The 23,868-nt window shown below is 36.9% G+C and overlaps 1 protein-coding gene across 2 annotated transcripts in view; it reads left to right on the top strand.

Moving 5' to 3' along the window:
- USP14 (ubiquitin specific peptidase 14) overlaps positions 1–23,868 on the top strand; it is a 53,562-nt gene that overhangs the window by 26,825 nt on the left and 2,869 nt on the right. For both annotated transcript variants that reach the window (XM_008968593.4, XM_008968594.5), the window contains 8 exons: positions 7,343–7,401; positions 11,149–11,279; positions 12,129–12,209; positions 12,563–12,648; positions 13,716–13,830; positions 17,424–17,489; positions 17,642–17,734; positions 19,110–19,238. In XM_008968593.4, coding sequence (XP_008966841.1) covers positions 7,343–7,401; positions 11,149–11,279; positions 12,129–12,209; positions 12,563–12,648; positions 13,716–13,830; positions 17,424–17,489; positions 17,642–17,734; positions 19,110–19,238 — 760 coding nt within the window. The remainder of the gene's footprint in view (positions 1–7,342; positions 7,402–11,148; positions 11,280–12,128; positions 12,210–12,562; positions 12,649–13,715; positions 13,831–17,423; positions 17,490–17,641; positions 17,735–19,109; positions 19,239–23,868) is intronic.

Raw genomic sequence — 23,868 nt, 5'->3', positions numbered from 1 at the left:
ATGAGAGGCATGCAAGAACTGAGACACTCAGAGGGAACAGAAAAGCCCCATATCTCATCTCACAGCTGTCTAGGGGATATGTTCATTGAGTGGAATTGCATGTGGGATTGCTTACACTACTTAAATTATTTTCTTTTTTTTAGCTTTTTGAGGGCATATCTTCATTTAAAATTTTAAAAAATTTTAAATTATTTTTTATTTTTTGAGACAGGCCCTCGCTCTGTTGCCCAGGCTCTGGAGTGGCACGATCACAGATCACTGCAGCCTTGACCTCTTGGGCTCAAGGATCCTCCTGACTTGGCTTCCCGAGTAGCTGGGACCTCAGGCATGCACCACTATGTGCAGCTGATTTTTTTTTTTTTTTTTTTTTTTTTTTAAAGTAGAAACAAGAGATGGCTATGTTGCTCAGGCTGGTTTCAAACTCCTGGCCTCAATCAATCCTCCCAGCTCAGTCTGCCAAAATACTGGGATTACAGGTGTGAGCCACCACATCTGGCACACATATCTTCATTCTAAGTAATTGATTTCAACTTGTTCTTGACAAAAAAATTTTAAATAACAGAAAAGTCTACATATTTGATATTCACTTTTTCTCAGCCATCTTCTCAGCCCTTATGTCAGGATATGATGAAAATGCATCATACATTTAATTCATACAGATTGAAGATGTGCCGTGGGCTGGATGTGATGGCTCATGCCTGTGATCCCAGTGCTTTGGGAGGCTGAATCTATAGCTTGAGGCCAGAAGTTTAAGACCAGCCTGGGCAACATAGTGAGACCCGCATCTCTGCAATAAAAAAGAAATAGCTGAGTGTGGTGGTGTGCACCTGTAGTTCCAGCTACTCATGAGGCTGAGCTGGGAGGAATGCTTGAGCTCAGGAGTTTGCAACTGCAGTGAGCTGTGATGATGCCACTGCACTCCAGCCTGGGCAATGCAATGAGACCCTGTCTCTTAAAAAAAGAGATGGGCCAGGAGCAGTGGCTCATGCTTGTAATCCCAGCACTTTGGGAGGCTGAGGCGGGCAGATCACCGAAGGTCAGGAGTTCAAGACCAGCTTGGCTAACATGGTGAAACCCCGTCCCTATTAAAAATACAAAAAATTAGCCAGGTTTGGTGGCAGGCGCCTATAATCCCAGCTACTCGGGAGGCTGAGGCAGGAGGGTTGCTTGAACCCGGGAGCAGAGGCTGCAGTGAGCCGAGATTGCACCACTGCACTCCAGCCTGGGCGACAGAGGGAGACTGTGTCTCAAAAAAAAAAAAGAGAAAGGGATGAAGATTTGTGTTATATTTGGGTTTTTTCTTTAAACATATGTGTAGCAGTGTATGTGTTTTTTATAACCAATTCAAACAGTCTTAAATTTGTACTCATGTCTTTGTTTTTATGCTTACATATTAACAATTCTGCAGTACATCTTGATGCATAGGATTCTTTGGATCAATTTCTGGAAGTGGAGTTAGTGGGTTAATAAATTAGAGTGGATAGTTTGACCTTTTAGATATTGGCAGTTGTTATCCCAAAAGGTAGAAAAATATGAATGCTACATTCTGTACATATTCATCAATGTAAAATATTATAATGATAAATATTTTTTGATTACTGGTAAGATTGAACTACTGTTTACTCGTGAGTTTATTGGTGACTTACATTTCTAAGGTAAAAATCTAGGTTTCTCTTTTTTTCTCTCATCACCATTTATTGTATATTGATACACATTGATCTTTTATCATATGTATTATTATTAAATATTTTTGAGACCTGTTCCTAGATTTTCTAATTGGGTTTATTTATTGAGGTCTGATTTTCGATATGTGTTTGTATTATGCCATTTTAACCATCTGGTGTGTAGTAATGCATACTTCTTACTTTCAGTATATTACCGGATAGTTTGATCCATATTTTACATCTCTTTGAACTTCATAGTCATGTTCAATACGCCTTTCTCCCTCTAAATGGATATATAGTGGGAGTGTCAGCCTTTGGGATTTTGACCATAATGGCTTTAAGTTTGGGATAAATTGACATTTTTGCAATATTTAGCCTCCCCATCCAGGAATATAGGCTGTCTCCCCATTGTTTCAGGTCTTATTTGACTTTCAGTAAGATGGATTTTTTTTTCACGTGTTTTATTTCCAACTGTTTTGAATTTTTGTATTTTGTAATGTTAGATGAATTTTCCCTTGATCATTTTGTTATTGGCCCTGCTAGCTGATGGGAAGAAATCAGGAGTACTAATTTCAAATATCAGATTTCCATGGTTCCAAGATATACTTTCCCCTAATATTGAAATAGTCCTTATATTCTATGAAAATTTTAATGTAGTTTTTATTTACCTTGAAAACACATTTATTTACCCTGAAAACACATTTTAGTTATGATGATGTTTATGATTATGATTTATTTATGATATATTTATGAGGAAATAAGGCATATTTTCTATTAGTATTTGGATTTTCTAAATAGATAATCAAATCCATTACTCAGGTTATTTTTGTCTGTTTCAGGTAGTTTACTTCATGTTTCTTTCGTGCTTCACTGGCTAGAACTTTTAACACAATGTTAAATAGTAGATGGTTGTGGAATTCTCTCTTGTTTTTGATTTTAATAAGACTGTTGTATTTTAGGGTTAAATATTGATCTTAGGTTTGGTGGAAATGTTCTTTTTTTCTTTTTTCTTTTTTTCTCCTTGTCTTCTTCCCCTCAGGTTTGGTGGAAATATTCTTAAGAATGTTAAGAAAGTATCCCTCCATTTGTTTACTGGAGGTTTTTTTAAAAATAAGAAATACATGTTAAAATTGTCAAATGTTGTTTGTTGACCTAGTACTAAGATTTTTCTCACTGGATCTATTTGTGATACATTATGTTAATAGTTAGCCTAATAGTAGACTATATTCCTGATACATTCGTATTCTTTCAATATATAGCGCTGAATTTAATTTGCTGGAACATTTTAAAAGGATTTTTTGGGGTCATTTGTTAGTAAGACTGATATATAGCATTCTGTCTCCCTCTGGCTTTTTTTTTTTTTTCTTTGTGAGGGTTTGGTGTTACAGTTACGCTAGCTCTATGTCCATCTTTTCCTGGAACTTTTATTTTCTTTCATGTTTTTATAGGACTGATCTGTTGTTGAAAGCCTTGCCCATGAAATTGTCTGCGCTCAGCTTTTTTGGGGTATTTTATTTTATTTTATTTTATTTTATTGAGACAGAGTCTTGCTGTGTTGCCCAGGCTGGAGTGCAGTGGCATGATCTCGGCTCACTGCAACCTCCGCCTCCTGGGTTCAAGCGATTCTCCTGCCTCAGCCTCCCAAGTAGCTGGGATTACAGGCACCCGCCACTACGCCCAGCTAATTTTTTGTATTTTTAGTAGAGACGTGGTTTCACCATGTTGGCCAGGATAGTCTCGAACTCCTGACCTCAGGTGATCCCCCGGCTTTGGCCTCCCAAAGTGCTGGGATCACAGGCGTGAGCCACCGTGCTTGGCCTTTGGGGTATTTTAAATGTACTTATTCTCTTCTAAAGTCAGTTTTGGTAATTTATATTTTCCTACAAAATTGTCCTGTCTTTAAATTTAATTTCAGCTTAAGAGTTATTCTACTATTGGACCTGTATGGTTTTTTTTGTATTTTTATTTCTTATTTGTTATATTTGTGTTTTCCTCCCTTGATTTTCTTGCTAGAGATTTGTATTTTAGTTTTCAAGGAATTGGCTATTAGATTTGTTCATTCAATTTTTTGAGTTGTCTGATTCATCCTACTTTTGTTTGTATTAATTTTTTCTTATTTCTGTTTACCTTAGGCTTGTTTTATTGTCTATTTTCTAACTTAAAGTTTCATATGTGGATTGTTTACTTACCCTTGTGTAGTAATGAAAGCATTTAGTTCTCAGATTTTGCTTGTTCTCTATTTGTTAGATGAGGCTGTTCAAATGTTAACAAAAGCCACTACAAAGTCTCTTATCTTTTCCTTTTAGCTCAGTTTTGTTTGTTTTTTCTTTGTTTTTTTTTGAGAAGGAGTCTCACTCTGCCTCCAGGCTGGAGTGCAGTGGCATGATCTCGGCTCACTGCAGCCTCCGCCTCCTGGGTTCAAGTGATTCTCCTACCTCAGCCTCCCGAGTAGCTGGGACTACAGGCGCGTGTCACAATGCCCAGCTAGTTTTTGTATTTTTATTAGAGACAGGGTTTCATCATGTTGGCCAGGATGGTCTCGATCTCTTGACCTCGTGATCCACCTGCCTCGACCTCCCAAGTGCTGGGATTACAGGCAAGAGCCACCATGCCTGGCGCGTTTATTTTTGATTATTGAAGTATAACATGCGAAAGTATACAAATTATAAGTGTACAACTCAATGAATTGTCCCAGGGTGAACACATCCGTATACTCAAAATAAAGGCAGAACCCTTCTAGCACTCTAAAAATCCCCTCACAGATCTTAATCACTAACACCGTTTATGTTTCCCAAATTGGAAATACTATCCTGACTTCTAATCTCATAGATCAGTTTTACCAGTTTTGAACTCTATGAACAGAAATGTACAAATTGGGCCCATTTGTCTGGCTGATGACTGGGTAATGGGTCTGGCTCATGATGTTTAGTGTATCCATGTTCTGTGTATTGGTGGTTCATTTATATTCATACTATATAGTATAGTATTCCGTTGTGTCCTGTACTACCAAGTTATTATCCATTCTTCTGTTGATGAATATTTGGTTTATGTTCAGTTTTTGGTGATTATGAAAAAATATACTCTGAATATTCTAGTACATTTTTGGGCACATGCATTTGTTTCTGTTGGGTATATATGAGTATGTATGCATATGCACAAAATATATATGAGTGAAACTGCTGGGTCATAAAAGGATGTATATATTCAGTTTTAGTATGTTTTGCCAACCAGTTTCAAAAACGGAGGTACCAATTCATATTTTCATTAGCATTATATGTGCTTTCCATCTGTTCCACATCCACCCCCAAGAGTTTAAGCCAAGTTATTTAGCCAGTGGATTTAGAAACACATATATGAAAGCATATGTTATAAATGTACTTTATTTCACTATGGGTAAGGATTGTGGCCTACATAACTTTTGGTTTTTGGAAATTTGAGTTTGTCTTTTTGATCTGATGTATGATTGAATATTTCATAGGGACTAGAAAAGTCAAAATGTCCTCTCTTTGTAGGTGTCAAAGTGTAATAGACATTAGGTTAATTTTATTATGTTCAGATTTTCTATATCATTACTTTTTATTTATTGACTTGACAGAGATAAGGAAAGATTCTCAGTACTTTTGACTGTAAAACCTCTCAGTATTTCTGTCAGTTTCCTTTTATTTTCTAAGTTTTTCTTTATAAACTTCAGTGTTAATGTTATTTGGCTTAATGGATGGTTTTACATGAATTAGGAATTACATTTTATTGCTCTAATATGGAAATTTTTTTTTGGATATTAAATTACATATGACCTTCCTTAGTTACAAAAAAAAGGTTGATAATTCATTAGTGTATCTTTGCCATAAATGTAGAAATAGTTACATATTCATGTTACCCTATAACAAGAAGTAAAATTCAGTAACAGCAGCGATTATATAGCTAATTACATACCCAAGTGATGTTCAGGGTATGTCTGCTATATTAGTACTTAATTTTAATTTCAAAAATGCCTTTTAAGAAGTTGCTAAAATGTCTTAACAGGGAAATGTAATGATTTTCAGGTTTTTAAAAATGAACACACATAATTCAGGCATTATTGTGAATTATTGTGTATTGAAAAATTAAGAAAATTCGTTGAGTCACAACAGTTTCCGAAAGATGCAAACAGATGAAAAAGGGAAAAACAAAATCCTTCAATTGAGTACAATTTAACACAATACTCTCTGTGATTTCTTTCATACTACTTAACATAAGCATAGAGATTTTGCTTTTTAAATTGAGATATAATTCACATCTAGTGAAATGCATATATCTTAAGTGTTTGGTTTGATCAGTTTTGACAAATGCAAATTCTCTGTAATCCATTTCCCTATCAAAGTATAGAACATTTCTATCATCTCAGAAAATTTCTTGGGCGTGCCTTTTCTCAGTTAATCCTTATCCTCTCCACCCCCTTCCAGCAACTACTGATTTCATATTAGTTTGCACATTCTGAAACGTAAAATAAATGGAATCCTACAGGTCATGCTTTTCTTTTGTTCTGGCTTGTTTCACTCAGTATCTAGCTTGGAGATCCATTCATATTATTATTGACTAGATCAGTAATTCTGATTGCTCCACAATCTTGCCGATATTGGGTGATACTAGTTTTTTTTTAATTTTGATTTTAGTCACTCTAATGGGTGTGTAGTATGTACACATAGTTTAATCATAGTGTATATGCAGTCTCCCTCTCACTTCAATGTTTGATATTAACTGAATGATAATTTCTGAGCTTTTGTAATAAGACATGTGTGAGTAATGACTATGGTTTGAATAGTCATTTGAAAAGGAATTTGCATGGCCAGTTTGTTGTACTGTTGTAAATTAAGTGAGGATCATAAAGCTGAAAGTGAATTTAGAAATCATTTAATAGAAGCTTCTCAGTTTACAGATGAGCAAACTGACCTACAACCTTAAGTGACCTATTTAATGATACACAGCAAGCTAATGCTGAATGTAGGTGTATGATTTTTGATTGAATGTTTTTGATCTAATGCTTGTTTCTTCCAAGTTATTTCAGAGATTGTATTATTTTATTTTCTTTGTAATTAATGAATAGTTTTGTTTCACAATACTTTCAGAAAATGTTTGTTTTAGCTGGGTACAGTGGCTCATGCCTGTAATCCCAGCACTTTGGGAGGCCGATGTGGGTGGATCACCTGAGGTCAGGAGTTTGAGACCAGCCTGCCCAACATGGTGAAACCCTGTCTCTACTAGAAATACAAAAATTAGCTGGGCATGATGGTAGACGCCTGTAATCCCAGCTGCTTGGGAGGCTGAGGCAGGAGAAATTGCTTGAACCCAGGAGGTAGAGGTTGCAGTGAGTCAAGATCATGCCATTGCACTCCAACCTGGGAGACAAGAGCAAAACTCTGTCTCAGAAAATAAAAAATAAAATGAAATGTTCGTTTTATATGAGTTTGACAAAGGGAAAGAGCTTAAAGTAGGCTCCATCTAAATTCCCTTTTCAGCATTCCTTTTTTTCTCCATATTTCTGGTCATGCAAGACCAGAAGAGAAGAAAAGGAAAGGTGGGAACAACTCTGAGGAACTTGCAGTTGAGCGTGTCATAAGAACTCCTTTAACTGGTTTCTTCCCATTTGAATGTTAGAATGAATTGAATTCTATTGTTTAACTCGTCTTTAATGTTCCTAGGTATGCAGGTGCCTTGAGAGCTTCAGGGGAAATGGCTTCAGCGCAGTATATTACTGCAGGTTTGTATACTAAATATACTACTTTTTGATAGGAGTAAGACATTTTATTTTTCACTCACAATCCTTTGCAGTTTACAGAATGTCTTTTGTAAAACATCACCTCATTAAGCTTGGAGTGTACATTATACTTAAGTTAAACAACTTGGTACTTATTTTATCGTCCAGATTATCAATCAATGATGTCTGTCCTTTGTGAAAAATAATCTTTGGATTTTTTTGGATTAAATTATAATTTTGGCTTCAGGTTTGATTTGTATAATATATCTTTGGGGTTGACTCTGGGGATAGCCAGCGACGGGTTTTATCACAATCCATGTATCATTATAAAAGAGGGTCTTAGTGAGTATTGGTGTAAAGAAGTGATGTGTGTGAGGAGAAATAGTAATCTTAAAGGATAGAAATAACTGGTTTCTTCATTGCATAAGAGAATATAACCCCCACCTAATTTTGGACATTTTAATACTGTTAAATCTTTGGGTTAGGTCAATAGGGTTTTACAGCCATGCCTTTTTTTTTACTCTCTCTCTAACAGCTTTATTGATACAGTGTACATATCATAAAATCCACCCATTTAAAGTGTATAATTCATTGTTTTTTAGTTTATCCACAGAGTTGTGCAAATATTACTAAAATGTTAATTTTAGAACATTATCATTCCAAAAAGCAACTTCATAACATCTAGCAGTCACCTCCTTTCCCATTTCTAGCCCTACCCATTTATCTATGTGTTATTTCTCTCTAGATTTGCCTACTCTGGACTTTTACTCTAAATGGAATTAAATAATATGTAGTCTCTTGTGACTGGTGTCTTTCACTTAGTATAATGTTTTCAGAATTCATCCACATCGTGGCATGTATCAGTACTTCATTCTTTTTTATTGCTAAATAAGAGTGCCTTGTATGGACATGCCACATATCATTTATCCATTCATCGTTGGTGGATATTTGGGTTGTTTCTGCTTTTCGACTATTACAAATACTCCTGACAGTCGTGTACAAGTCTTGGTGTGGACAAATGCTTTCATTTCTCTTTGGTATGCATCTAGGAGTGGAATTAATTACTGGGTCATATGATTACTATATTTAACCTTTTGAGGAACTGCCAGAATTTTCCAAAGGAGTCGCACCGTTTTACATTTCCCCCAGAAGGGTATGAGGGTTCTGATTTCTCCGTCTCCTTACCAGCACTTAGTATTGTATGTCTTTTTGACTATAGCCATCCAAGAGGTATGAAGTGTTGTCTCATTGTTGTCAACCATTGATTTTTGATATTATAAACAGGTTTCTTTTGTGTCATTTGCAGTTAGAGAGATTTTACTCTAACTTTTTTTCCTAAAGTAGACTTACTTGTTGAAATGAAGTTTTTAGTGAGAAAGTGTGATCATTTATATCTACTTCATTTGACAGCTCATGTATCTTAGAATAACTTAGAATTTCAGCAGCTTCTGCAACATCATATATGCGGCTAATAGTATTGATGCGATGAAAAATACTGTTCTTTACATTTTTGCTTCTCGATTTTTTAACTTTTTGTTTTGAAATACATTTAAATTTACAGAAAAGTTGTAAGAATTCACCAGTTACTAACTTTTAGTCGCATTTGGTTTCTCATTTTTCCGTTATGCATGTAATTTTTTTCTGAACCATTTTAGAATAAGGCGCCAGACAGCAGGTGTTTTATTCCTGAATATTTCAGTATGTATTTCATAACAATAAGGATATTCATAACCACAAGACAATTCTTAATTTTGAGAATCTGGGCTGGGTGCGGTGGCTCATGCTTGTAATCCCAGCATTTTGGGAGGCTGAGGCGGGCAGATCACTTAAGGCCAGGGGTTTGAGACCAGCCTGGCCAACATGGCGAAACCCCGTCTCTACTAAAAATGCAAAAATTAGCCGGGTGTGTTGGTGCATGTCTGTAATCCCAGCTACTCGGGAGGCTGAGGCACGAGAATCGCTTGAACCTGGGAGGCAGAGGTTACAGTGAGCTGAGATTGTGTCACTGCACTCCAGCCTGGGCAACAGACTGAGACACTGTCTCAAAAAACAAACTCTTTTTTTAGAATTTGGGAGTTTCACACAGTACCCTAAAATACAGTATTTATTTAGATTTTGCCAACTGTCCTAGTATTGTCCATTAAAAAAGTTTTTTTTTTTTCCTTCTTCAGGATTCAGTTTAAGATCCCACATTGCATTTAGTTGTTATGTCTTATTAGTCTCTTTTAATCTATATTTCTTCTTGACCTTTTTCTTTCAAACTAATGAAATACTTTTGAGATGCTCTGTTGATGGTATATACTAGATCTTAAATCATCTGTTTTTTTGAGTAGTGTATAAAGTATTGTTAAAATGTAGGCTTTTATTTAAAAAAATAATTAGCTTGGTAGTGATGCCCAAATTTCAGCCTTCCCTCCAAAAATATTTTTTAAACATTGTGTTCAGTTTTGTTATTCAGGAACATTTTATTGAGCCCCTGCTTTGTGCTAAGATGCTGTAGTATTTGGTGGGTTCAGTCTGTATAATGATGATAGGTGACATTTCACATCTTGGGTATTAATAAAACATACAAGTTGAGATAAGCTAGAGGAAGAGTTTTGCTGTACATGAAGGAGGGCAAGGTATGATCTCTAGGAAGTCAGCAGAGGAGAAATGGTTCGAAATCCAAGAGAACAGACTAGTCCATGACTGTGAGATTCATGCTGCTGAGAGGGGTAAGTGGAAAGTTTTTCTGACGAAGGTAAATTCTTAGTAGTTTTGGTACTTAGCTGTCCAGTAGAGTCAGCTGTTTAAGGACCCAGATTTAAATCTCCAGGAGTTGAGTAGATGAGAACCAACTATAGGTTTAAAGGGAGGTAAGTTGGGAGAGGTGACCCGCTATCCTGATCTTGGCAGAGTAGCAGAACAATTACATTATGCCTGTTTGTCCCTAAACAGAGGTTATGTGTTCTTTGTACTGAATTAAAACGCCCTGCTTTGTTTGGGAAGACAAAGGCTGGCAAGAAGAAAGAGAGAGGCAGGGCTCAGAAGTTGTTTACAGCTAGTGATTGCTTTGTAAGGTCTTCTGGTGAGTTCTTTAAGATTTAAAAAGGATTTTTTTTTTCTTATTGAGAGTCCAACAATTGTCAAAGAGTAGATACACTTAAAAATATTTAAGCGGCTGGGTGTGGTGGCTCACACCTGTAATCCCAGCACTTTGGGAGGCCAAGGCTGGCGGATCACAAGGTCAGGAGTTCGAGACCAGCCTGGCCAACATGGTGAAACCCTGTCTCTACTAAAAAAAATGCAAAAGTTAGCCAGGCATGGTGGCATGCTCCTGTAATCCCAGCTACTCGGGAGGCGCTTCTGTGTTCAAGCAGTTCTCCTGCCTCAGCCTCCCGAATAGCTGGGGTTACAGGCTGAAGTGAGCGGATCATGAGGTCAGGAGTTGGAGACCAGCGCCTGGCCAGCATGGTGAAACCCCGTCTCTACTAAAAAAAAAATACAAAAAATTAGCCGGGAATGGTGGCGTGTGCCTGTAATCCCAGCTACTCTGGAGGCTGAGGCAGGAGAATTGCTTGAACCCAGAAGGCGGAGGTTGCAGTGAGCCGAGATCGCGCCACTGCACTCTAGCCTGGGCAACGGAGCAAGACTCCATCTCAAAAAAAAAAAAATTAAGTAAGTTTTTGTTTGTATTAATTAAAATTAATTTACAGTCGCGTGTATAATATGTGACTGTTTTACTAAGGCAATGTTTGCTTTGTCTTTAAGCCCTTAGAGATTTGTTTGATTCCATGGATAAAACTTCTTCCAGTATTCCACCTATCATTCTACTGCAGTTTTTGCACATGGCTTTCCCACAGTTTGCCGAGAAGGGTGAACAAGGACAGTATCTTCAACAGGTAATTAGGGCAAGGTATTTTTCATTCTGTAAATGTAAAACTTAGGTTTCCTACATTTACCATACTTACTGGAACATAGTTCGAAATATAAACATCAGTCTTCTCTAGTTCAGGCCACGGCTGTCTCTTGCCTGGAGCCGCACAGTAGTCTTAACTGATCATCTGGCTTCTGCCTTTGCCCCTTTGCAGTTTCTCTACACAGCCCGCAACGTCCTTTTTAAAATGAAGATAGGATTATGTTGGCCCCTTGTTCAGTACTCCCTAGTGATTTTCTACCGCAGTCCTAAATCCTCTAGCCCCTGGCTTTCTCTCTGAGTTCATTGCTACCACTCTGTCCCTTGCTTGCCTCTCTCCAGCTGCACAGGCTTCCTTAAACCCTTCAAGTGCCCTCTTCCTGCAGGGCCTTTGCTCTTGTTCTTTGGCTGTCAGATAAGTGCAAGACCAGCTCCCTCACCTCCTTCAGGTCTCATGGCTCCAAGGCCAAAGCCTTAGGCTTTCCCTGATGACCTTATTGGAATAGCACACTTCCCTTCCCCTGATCACTTACTGTTTCCATCCTGCTTTTTTTCGCTTCATAACCCTTATCTCTACTTGAATTTTATGTATTCACTGCTATTATGCTGAGTATCTAGTACAGTGTTTAGCACAAACTGGAGCTCAGCAGATGTCTGTTGAATGAATAAGCTATTCTAGAATGCTTTATTTTTTGGAAGATCGTATGTCTTATTTGGCTTAATATTTTTAAAGAAGGAAACCACTTTCTTGCCTAGGAGACAGTGATTATTTTGGAAGAACTTTGTAGATCATTCACTGCCAGGATTACTTACTTTGTCTTTTTTTACATTACAGGATGCTAATGAATGTTGGATACAAATGATGCGAGTATTGCAACAGAAATTGGAAGCCATAGAGGATGATTCTGTTAAAGAGGTAATTGAAATATATTTGTGATTATAGACTTTCGTTATACCTTGATTTTTTTTAAAATTTTTTTCCCCTCAAAAGCTTAAAATAAGTTCCATCTTATAGGTAGATGTGTATTTAAATACTTTAGATGCTCAATCTGTAGTCAGAATTTGGAAGCTCGCATACGACATTTAAATTTAATGTATTATTTATTAAACTTAATTCATTGTTGATTTTTGGTAATGTTTTTTGAAGGATTTTACAGTAAGGGACTACATTTTAAAAAAATATGTATTACTAAACTGGATTGTGTGGAAGAAAATCTACATTAATATTTATATAAAGTTGGAATTTTTATTTTATTTTAATTTTTGCAGACAGACTCCTCATCTGCATCGGCAGCGACACCTTCTAAAAAGAAAAGTTTAATCGATCAGTTCTTCGGTGTTGAGTTTGAAACTACGTATCCTTATGAGCCAAGATATAGACTATACTCATACCTTATTAGAATTGGCATAAATAGCATCATTGGCTGATTGATTGGTGGTGGGTAGAAGAAAAATTCTTCAGAGGTTTTTTTTCTTTGAGATGGAGTTTCAACTCTTGTCGCCCAGGCTGGATTGCAATGGTGTGATCTTGACTCACTGCAACCTCCACCTCCTGGGTTCAAACAGTTCTGCCTCAGCCTCCCAAGTAGCTGGGATTACAGGCGCATGCCACCACACCCAGCTAATTTTTTGTATTTTTAGTAGAGATGGGGTTTCACCCTCTTGGTCAGGCTGGTATTGAACTCCTGACTTTAGTTGATCTACCCACCTTGGCCTCCAGGTGTGAGCCACCGCGCCCAGCCCAGAGGTTTTTATACCTAAAAAAATACAATAATGGAAATTAGGAATTTGGAAAAATATACCTATTGGAGTGATCTTGAAGGATAATGGGATTATTCATTATGTTTTGATTAATATAATTATTTTAAATTTATTTCTTGAAGGATATTTATTTTTTCCTAAGAACATCTTTAGCAGAGTCTACCTCATTTTCATTCACCTTATAAAGAATTAATTTCTTATATGTCAAGGTGACTGTTAATAATAACTTTTAAAATAAAAAAAGAATTTTTTAATTTTATAAAAGGGTGTGTATCAGCTATACATGAGATTGAACCAGTTAATAAAACATGAATCAGGAAAGTACTGTCTTCTAGGTCATGGTTAGAAAAACTTAGAAAAAATTTATGTACCTTTGGGCTTCTAAGACCATTATAAGACCATACTAAATACCAGCTTATAGTTTAGAGTTTATTGCAGTTTATCTTTTAATACACATTTATTACTCATTGTTGTTTCTAGAATTGTTGGTAGCCAAATGAACATTCTTAAGTATGTTGAAATGAATCTTGGGAGACTAAAAGGTTTTAAATGCCAATGAATGATACTATTAATTTTAATGGAATTAGGATAATGTATTATATTCAAGAGTATATAACAAATTGAATACCCGTTGGCATATTCCTTATCTTAGTTTACAAAGCATGAAATGTACAGAATCTGAAGAAGAAGAAGTCACCAAAGGAAAGGAAAATCAACTTCAGCTTAGCTGTTTTATCAATCAGGAAGTCAAGTATCTTTTTACAGGACTTAAATTGGTAAGGACAATCCCAGTCCATCCTTGTTGTTTGTGAATTCCATGTTTGCGAGTAAGCCAAAGTCATTATTCACTGGGCTTTAATGGTCATTTGTAGACATGTGCAGAGCAATACGCATTTTGAGTTGCCCGATACACACAGTCTCATCTGAGGTCAAACAAGTGCTTGGCCTTCTTGTTTCAGCTTGGTAAACAAATACCATTTTAGCAGGAATGTTAGAACTGTTGTTTTAAAAAAAAAATTCTGCTCTTTGTTGGTTATTTCACTGTTTAAGATGACCCCCCAAGCACAGGGCTGAGTGCTGTCTAGTGTTTCTAGGTGTGGGAAGGCTGTGATGTGCCTTACTGAGAAAATACACTTGTTAGAGAAGCTTCAGTTGGGCCTGCGTTGCGCTGTTGGCTCTGAGTTCAATGTTAATTAATCAACACAATATGTGAAATAAGGTGTCCTTAAACAGAAACACACATAAAACAAGGTTATGTATTGACTGGTTGATGAAAATGTTGTGATCAAAGGCTGGCGGGAATCTAATCCTGTATTTCCCCTAGGAGCAGTGGTTCAGTATTCACTGATTCAGTGCTTGTGGTGACTTTGTAGAACATAATTATCGTGACTAACAAAATCAACTGTATAGTCAGAAATCAAACAAACTTCAACTAGCTCTTCATTTCATAGACAAAAGCATTATTGACATGGTTGCATATGCTAACAAATATTGGGACATCTCACTTTTTAATCACTGGGTGTTCCTGCTTCACACTGTGAAGAAGCACCTAGTGCTTTGTGCTGTACCTTGCTTTATTTTAAAGCACTCAAGAAACGTTTGTTGAATAATTTACATGTTTGTTAAGATTTTTCCTTAGAGATAGTTGTTTTCATGGGCCCTATAACTTAGCTGAACTATTAACTTTAAGGAAAATTACTTAATCTAAGCTACTGTTTTCTTACGTGAAAATGAGAGTAACTATAGGGTTGTTTGTGGGTTTGTGCTCTTAACCATTAAGGGTGATCATATAATATATTGTCTAAACGAGGACACTTTGGTGGAGAGTGAATGAGGGTATGTTAGTAATTATGCAATATAAACTGGGATTTTTCTGTGCAAGTCAGGGCATGTAGTCGTTCTGCCATTGCACTGTCTTGCAGTTGAAGCCCTGGAATTTAAAGTAACCTAATTGGCTTTTGGCAGAGCCAGAACTAGAACTTGCTTCTTTCATTATTCAGTTAGTGCTGCTTTTCCAGTGCCATACTAAAGAATACGGACTCACATAAAATGTCAGCTTCCACTCTGCTAATAAGCCCATGGATAAAACATACGGTTTTGCTTGCTGACTTATTAATTTGGTGTGCTTTGGGGATATGTATATCTCTCGAAGGATCTCCCCATTTGAACTGATACCTTTTAATAGTTTTCAAATTACAGTTCATGTGATTCCACTTCAAAAGCACTGATAATTAGGATTGTTTATTTTATTTTATTTTATTTTATTTTATTTATTTATTTATTTATTTATTTATTTATTTATTTATTTTTGAGACGGAGTCTCTCTCTGTCACCCAAGCTGGAGTGCAGTGGCACAATCTCGGCTCACTGCAACCTCTGACTCCCAGGTTCAAGAGATTCTCCTGCCTTAGCCTCCTGAGTAGCTGGGACTACAGGTGCGTGCCACCACACCTGGCTGATTTTTGGTATTTTTGATAGAGACAGGGTTTTGCCATGTTAGCCTGGATGGTCTCAATCTCCTGACCTTGTGATCTGCCCACGTCGGCCTCCCAAAGTGCTGGGATTATAGGAATGAGCCACGGTGCCCAGCCAGGATTATTTATTTTAAAAGTTAGCTTCTTCCTAAACACAGTTGTATGAAAAATAAATGAATGAATAAAAGTTAGCCATTGCAACATCTAGATATTTGAAGAAGGGCCTGGAGGGCAGAATTTTTAAAAATCCTGGTTGATCCTCTTTGCTGTCTCCTCTAACCATGACCAATAAAGAGAAGTCTTGAAGGAAGAAAAGTCAGTGAAAAATGATGAGGCATTGGAATAGGTCCTCTGTGCAGAGGCCTAGTTTGGGCAGAGGGGGTGGGTTGATAAACACTGAAGTGGAACATGGATTATGTTGATAAACAAGATGATTTGTTACCTGGGGGCTCTCATCTATGGTTTGGGGTAAGGTTGGCAAGGGGAAGGGTTGTTAAAGGGCATAAGAAGAAGAGAGAGTGAGTCACGCTATGTCTTATGATACCAAGGAGAGAGTTTTGAGCCAGTGTGGATATGAACATGGTGACTTTTAAGAGAAATTCATTTAAAAACACACAAAACTACTTAACCCCCAGGAGCCAAATCATGTAAGGCATGGTGTGCAAGTTTCAGGATATACCAGCAAATGAAGTCTCAGTGTTAATTGGAGAGTGTAGAGTGGAGTGCTTTGGCAGGGACTCTCCAGGATGGTATTTTCTTCACAATTTTGTAAAAGTATAGGAAAACCGAACATACCCAGAAGGTCTAGATGATAGTGGATTGGTGGTAATATTAAGATTTCACCAGATATGCTTTCTTGAAAAACGTGTATTCCTAGAATGTATTTATTTCCTTTATAACTTTTAAGATATTTTATCTTTTGTTCTGATAATTCTTGAGTAATTTGGCTTCATTTCTCTACTGCTTTGCTGCTGAATAAACTTGGTTAAACATTAAAAAGCTACTCCACAGTGATTCCTTTTGTAATATGATTAGTAATTTTAAAAAATCAGATGTTAAAATTATACAAGTGTAACATGCTTAAACATTACCAGTAGGTTATTTTAATTCTAATTTCTTTTTTGTTTGTTTTCTTAAAGCAGAGCACATAAGTAGTGCTAATTCTTTCTGTGACATTAGAAATAGTAGTGAATGTTTGTTAAATGTAGAGTATATGCCAAATATTTTACCAGGTTTTCTACATGTACTAACTGTAATTCTAACAATAACACTATAACATTGATTACCACTGCCACCTTTTCCAAATGATGCCCAGAGGGATAAATACCGTTTCCACTGTTACAGGGGCTGTAAGAAGCAGAAAGGTGATCATGCTGGTTAAGATATGTGCAGTAGCTAAAGGGTTTCCCACATCTGTTAGGTTAACAGAGGTTTCTGTGTTATGACTTTTTTCAAATTTAACAATAATTGATTGGTGCTGATTGGCTTTTATGCATAAAATGTAAAGAACGGGAGTTTCTTGGGCTCTCTTAATTTTCCTCTAGAGTGAATATTCTGATAATAAACAGGAATGACAGCTTTGTTATATAAAATACAATATAAAATTCTCTGAATCTAAGCATCATTTGGGGCATAGCTAAAAAAGAGCAAACAATATTTACACTCGGAGGAATCCACAACAACGTAAATTATTTGATGCCTTATAAGAATTGAACAGTATCTAAAAGTCTTCCCATATTGTCATCAAATTGTGTCTCAGTGGTATAAACCCATTGATGTACTGTATATTGCCTTTTAGGTAGTGCTAGTTTTTAAAGGCTTACTGGTGTGATTCTATATTGCAGAAATAAAATTTTTAAAACTAATGTTTGGTCTTCTGTTATGTTCTTTTTTAGCGACTTCAGGAAGAAATCACCAAACAGTCTCCAACGTTGCAAAGAAATGCCTTGTATATCAAATCTGTAAGTTATGCAGTCCTTTCGAAGCCAAATTCCGCTTCACTGAAATATTTCCAGTTAATTAATTTTATCCAGTCTTAATTTTTACCACCAAATAATTAAAACTTGTGTGGTATTTTGATGTAATGGGATTTCTTTCCATTTTGTCTCCTCAGTCCAAGATCAGCCGGCTGCCTGCTTACTTGACCATTCAGATGGTTCGATTTTTTTATAAAGAGAAGGAATCTGTGAATGCCAAAGTTCTTAAGGTTAGTAATGAACTTTACTTTGTATAAGAAATGTAATTCTTTGAAGGTAATTGCTAACTTACAATTGCTTTCATTATTCCTTTAGGAATAGTTAAGCTTTCTTTGAAATATTTAGGGGAGCTAATATTAGACAAGTGATTCTTAACTCAGAACGTATATTAGAATTATCTATTGTCTTTTTTATTTTTAACTGTACACACACCTGGCTTCTCCCTCACCCCCAAACATCTGGGTAGGTCTTCGGTGGGGCCTAGGATATTATATTTTTCAAAAGATTCATATACAATTCTGATGGCTCTCCTGCACTACCCAGAAATAGTGCCCTAGACCACGTCCTCAGCTTCAGGGATACTGATTCAGTAGGCTTGGAGATGGGCGTGAGGTAGGGAGTGATAACTCTGCACTATACTCTAGGTGGTTTCTTTCTCTTTTTTTTTGAGACGGAGTCTCGCTCTGTCACCCAGGCTGGAGTGCAGTGGCGCGATCTCGGCTCACTGCAAGCTCTGCCTCCCAGGTTCATGCCATTCTCCAGCCTCAACCTCCCGAGTAGCTGGGACTACAGGCGCCCGCCACCGTGCCCAGCTAATTTTTTTGTATTTTTAGTAGAGATGGGGTTTCACCGTGGTCTCAATCTCCTGACCTCTTGATCCGCCCGCCTCGGCCTCCCAAAGAGTTCCTTTCTTTCAGGTGAAAGGAGAAAGAATTAAATCACTGGTGCCCAGAGAGTACTCAAATTGTAATCCCTTGATTTAGGATCCAGCCTCAGAATCTGACTGTTTTTGTTGAGTTGTAGTTCTGCTACATCTCCATAGAGTCCTGGGAGGGGCCTATCTATCATTTTAGCCTTTTGAGCTTAAATTCTTAGTATATTTTCCAGTATACTTAGCGTTGTATGAGAAGGTTAAATGTAGTTAAAGTATCTAGTGTTGTATACTTTAAATATATACTACTATAAGCTATTGAACTATATCACTATTATTTCTATGTAAAGTTGTATTTCAAATTAAAAAAAAAAAAACATAAGTTTATTCCAGTTTGGGAGATCCATTATTTTCACGGCAGCTTGTCCAGTATTTCTGAGATGTTTCTTTTCTCAGGTAAATTTTGGTACTTCCTCTGTGGTTAGTTTTGTGGGTTAGAGTATTTAATGGAAAAACATGTTTTAAAAATTTCTCACCTTAAAGAAGTTAGAACCAGATCATTCTTGAAAATAGGCATTCTTAAGAGGTTTTCAACTGCAGATTTCCAAGTGATTTTCACAGATTTTATTTTCAACTGTATCTGAATTATGAAAGCATTACTTCAGATATGTGATACTTTAAATAAATATCTTTATAAATGTGTTTACACATGTTTTTTGTTTGTTTGTATATAGGATGTTAAATTTCCTCTTATGTTGGATATGTATGAACTGTGTACACCAGAACTTCAGGAGAAAATGGTGTCTTTTCGATCCAAATTCAAGGATCTAGAAGATAAAAAAGTGAATCAGCAGCCAAATACAGTAGGTTCTTACTGCTGACTTTATACTCTTTATATCTTAATCTCCCATCAGTGCTCAGCAATTACTCTGTCTTTTTTTTCCTGCTTCATTTTTCCTTCAGAACTATACTTTGTATAGTATTAATAAAAATGGATGAATCTGTATTACAATTAGCAGGTATACACATCCTCCATATATCGGTGCAGATCTTTAAAGTTTTGCATGTGTTTTATTTTATTTTCCTTTTTTTTTTTTTTTTTTTGTGACAAGGTCTTCCTTTGTCACTCAGGCTTACTGCAGTCTCAACCTCCCAGGCGCAAATGATCCTCCCACCTCACCCTCCCAAGTAGCTGGGACCACAGGCGTGCGCCACCATGCCCAGCTATTTTTTTGTATTTTTGGTAGAGACAGGGTTTTGCCATGTTGCTGAGGCTAGTCTCGAACTCCTGAGCTCAGGCGATCTGCCCACCTAGGCCTCCCAGAGTGCTGGGGATTATAGGCATGAGGCACCACACCTGGCCTTTAGGTGTATTTTAGCATGAGAAACAGAACTCTACTTAGAATAAATGAGTCCTTTGTGGTAGAATAAGCTTAATATTTTCCTTCCCCCCGTAATCTGTAGCTCATATTCCTTTTATACTTATCTCCTCAAAGTACTTCACATAAAACCTTACCTAGTGTTGACCTTGATGCAGTCAAAATACAGTACATTTCCATCACCACAAAGATCTTGCATTATTGCCACAGGGCCACTTTTCTTCTGCCCTACCCCTTCCTTAATTCCTGACAACTACCAACCCGTTCATTTCTATAATTTTTGTCATTTCAAGAAAGTTGGCCAGGCATGGTGGCTCACGCTAGTAATCCCAGGACTTTGGGAATTTGAGGCAGGAGGATCACTTTAGGCCAGGAGTTCGAGACTGTCCTGGGCAACGTAGTGAAACCCTGTCTCTACAAAATATGAAAATAAAAAAAATCAGTTGGATGTGGTGGCATACGCTGGTAGTCCCAGCTACTTGGGAGGCTGAGATGAGAGGATCGCTTGAGACCAAGAGTTAAATGCTGTAGTGAGCCATGATTGTGCCACAGCACTCCAACCTATATAACAAAGCAAGACTCTGTTTCTAAAAAAAAAGTATACAAACGAAATAAAAACTCTTCCACTTTTTAATATAACCTTTCTCACTCAGCATAATTCTCTGGCGACTCATCCAGGGTGTTGTGCATATCAGTTGCTCCTTCCATTTCATTGCTGATCAGTATTCCCTGGTGTGAATTTACCACAATCTGCTTCACCATTCACCTATTGAAGAACACCTGGGTTGTTTCTAGTTTTTGTCTGTGATGAATAAACCTGCTGTAAACATTCGTGTACAGGTTTTAATGTAAACGTAAGTTCCATTTCTCTGGAATGAATGCCTAGGAATGCAGTTGTTAGATTGCATGGTAGTTGCATGTTTAGTTTTTCAGGAAACTGCCAGATGTTTTCTAGAGTGGCTGTACCATTTTACATTTCCACCAGCAAGGTGAGACTGATTCACTTTCTCTGCATTCTCACCAGCATTTGGTGTTGTCACTATTTTTCATTGCAGCCATTGGATAGGTTTATAGTGATACTGTGTTTTCCTTTGCACCTTCCTAGTGGCTGATGAAGTTGAGCATGTCTTCGTGTGTTTATTTGCTATCTGTATATCCTCTTTTGTGAAATGCTTCCTCTTGTCTTTTCCCTATTTTCTAATTGTACTGTTTGTTTTTTTACTCTTGAATTTTGAGAGTTCTCCATATTCTAGACCTTTGTTGGATATGTGGTTTGTGAATATTTTCTCCTAGTCTGTAGCTTATGTTTTCATCCTCTTAACCTAGGGTCTTTTGCAGAAGAAAGGTTTTTTTAATTTTTATGAAATCCAGTCTATTTTTTCTTTAGTTGCTTGTGCTATTGGTGTCATATCTAAGAAAGCATTGCCGGGCTCGGCATGGTGGCTCTCACCTGTAATCCCAGCACTTTAAGAGGCTGAGACAGGCAGATCACTTGAGGTCAGGGGTTTGAGACCAGCCTGGCAAACATGGTGAAACCCTGTCTCTACTAAAAATGCAAAAAATTAGCTGGGTGTGGTGGTGCGGACCTATAATCCCAGCTACTTGGGAGGCTGAGGCAGGAGAATCGCTTGAACCGGGGAGGCAGAGGTTGTAGTGAGCTGAGATCACGCCACTGCACTCCAGTCTGGGCGACATTGCCCAGTCCATGCCCTCAGAGATTTATACGTATGTTTTTTTCTGAGAGTTCTGTGGTTTTAGTTCTTCCATTTAGGTCTTTGATCCATTGAGGGTTAACTTTTTATATAGTGTGAGGTGTGGGTTCAGATTCATTGTTTTGCATGTGAATATCCGGTTGTCTCAGCTCCATTTTTTAAGAAGACTGTTCTTTGCCCATCAGATGGTCTTGGAACCTTTGTAGAGATTAATTTGACCATCTGTATTTATGAGTGTATTTCTAGACTATTAATTTTATTCCGTTGGTCTATATGTCTGTCCTGATGCTCATACCAGACTGTCTTGATTACTGTAGTTTTCTAATAAGGCTTGAAATTGTGAAGTATCAGCCTTCACTTTTGTTCTTCTTTTTGAAAGTTATTTTAGCTATTCTGAGTCCCTTGCATTTCCATGTATATTTTAGGATCAGCTTGTCCATTTCTTCAAAAAAGATTGACGGGGATTACTCTGAATCTGTGGATCAATTAAAAAGTATTACTATCTTAATAGTATTAAGACTAGTCTCAGCACTTTGGGAGGCCAAGGTGGGCAGATTGCTTGAGTCCAGAAGTTGGAGACCAGCCTGGGCAACATGGCAAAACCCTGTCTCCACAAAAAATACAAAAATTAGCCAGGCGTGGTGGTGTGTGCCTGTAGTCCCAGCTGTTCAGAAGGCTAAGGTGGGAGGATCACTTGAGCATGGGAAATGGAGGTCATAGTGAGCCAAAATGGTGCCACTGCACTCCAGTCTGAGTGACTGAGTAAGACTGTGTCTCAAAAAATAAAAAGTATTAAGTCTTACAATCCATAAACTTCATGTGTCTTTCTATTCATTTAGGTCTTTAATTTTTTTCATAATGTTTTATAGTTTTCAGTGTACAAGCCTTGGACTTTTTTGGTTAAATTTATTCCTAAATAGTTTATTCTTTTTGATGCTTTTGTAAATGGCATTCCTTTCTTAATTTCATTGTCTAGAGTGGCTAGTAAAGCTAGCGTATAGAAATAAAATTAACTTTGTATATGGATCTTAAATCCTTGACTTTGCTGAATTTATTAGCTGTTTTTATCCATTAGTGTTTTGAAGAGATTATGTAGAATTGGTGCTAATTTTTTTTTAAACATTTGATAGAATTGGTGGAACAGTCTGCGTAGGGATTTTACTTTCAGGAGCTTTTATTTGTTTATTTTATTTTATTTTATTTTATTTTATTTTTATTTATTTTTTTTCTATTGCCTAAACATAGGCAGGCACATTTTCAGGAGTTTTTACATTTCAAATTTAATTTCCTTCATAGATATAGGGCTATTCAAATGATCTATTTCATATTGTATTTGTTTTTGTAAATTGTTTTCCCAGAATTGATCCATTTCATAAGCTTACCAAATTTGTATGTAGAATTGTTTCTAGTATTTATTACCCTTTTGATGTCTGTAGAGTGTTTAGTGAGTGAGATCCATCCTGTTTCATTGCTGATATTAGTAATTTGTGTTTGTCCCCCTTGCTTGAGGATTATTAATTTTATTGATATCTTCAAAGAATTGGCTTTGTTTCATGGATTTTTCTCTTTTTTCTGTTTTTAGTTGTATTGATTTCTGCTCTTATTTCCTTTATTCTGCTTGCCTTGTGATATAAATTTTTCCTTGTATTTTTAAAAATTTATCTTGAGACTTCCTCTTTGGCCATTGGTTATTTAGAAGGGTCTAAGTAATTTTCCTGTTATGTTTCTGTTGATTCTAGTTTGATGCCATTGTGGTGACAGAACACACTTACTTGATTTAAATTCTATTACATTTATTTATTTATTTATTTGAGACTGAGTCTTGCTCTGTCGCCCAGGCTGGAGTGCATAGGTACGATCCCGGCTCAGTGCAACCTCTGCCTCCTGGGTTCAAGCAATTCTCATGCCTCAGCGTCCCGAGTAGCTGGGATTACAGGCGAGTGCCACCATGCCTGGCTAATTTTTGTATTTTTATTAGACACAGGGTTTCATCATGTTGGCCAGGCTGGTCTCGAGCTCCCGATCTCAGGTGATCCACTCGCCCTGGCGTAAGCCACTATACCCGGCCTAAATTATATTAAATTTAAATGTGATTTAGGTATAGACTATTTACATTTAGTGCAGTCATTGACATGTTAGGGTTTAATTCTGCTTTTTTGATGTTTTGCTTTTTTTTTTGTCTTCTTGTGGGTTACTTGAACTGTGTTTTAAAATCCTATTTTACTTTATGTTTTTAAATGTGTTTCTTTGTATAGTTTTTTCAGTGATTGCTATAGGTGATTTCATTATCTGTATAAAAAAGATGTGATTAACCTAGTTGCCATTTTTTGTTGTGGAATCCTTTGACTTCTTGCCATCACAGCTACCTGTAAGCTGCTGGCATTGTCTTCATTACCATTATA

Source organism: Pan paniscus, chromosome 17 (assembly GCF_029289425.2).
Source record: "Pan paniscus chromosome 17, NHGRI_mPanPan1-v2.0_pri, whole genome shotgun sequence".
NCBI lineage: Eukaryota > Metazoa > Chordata > Mammalia > Primates > Hominidae > Pan > Pan paniscus.
Note: the sequence above shows the minus strand (reverse complement) of the source record. Positions and strands in the feature narration are given on the sequence as shown.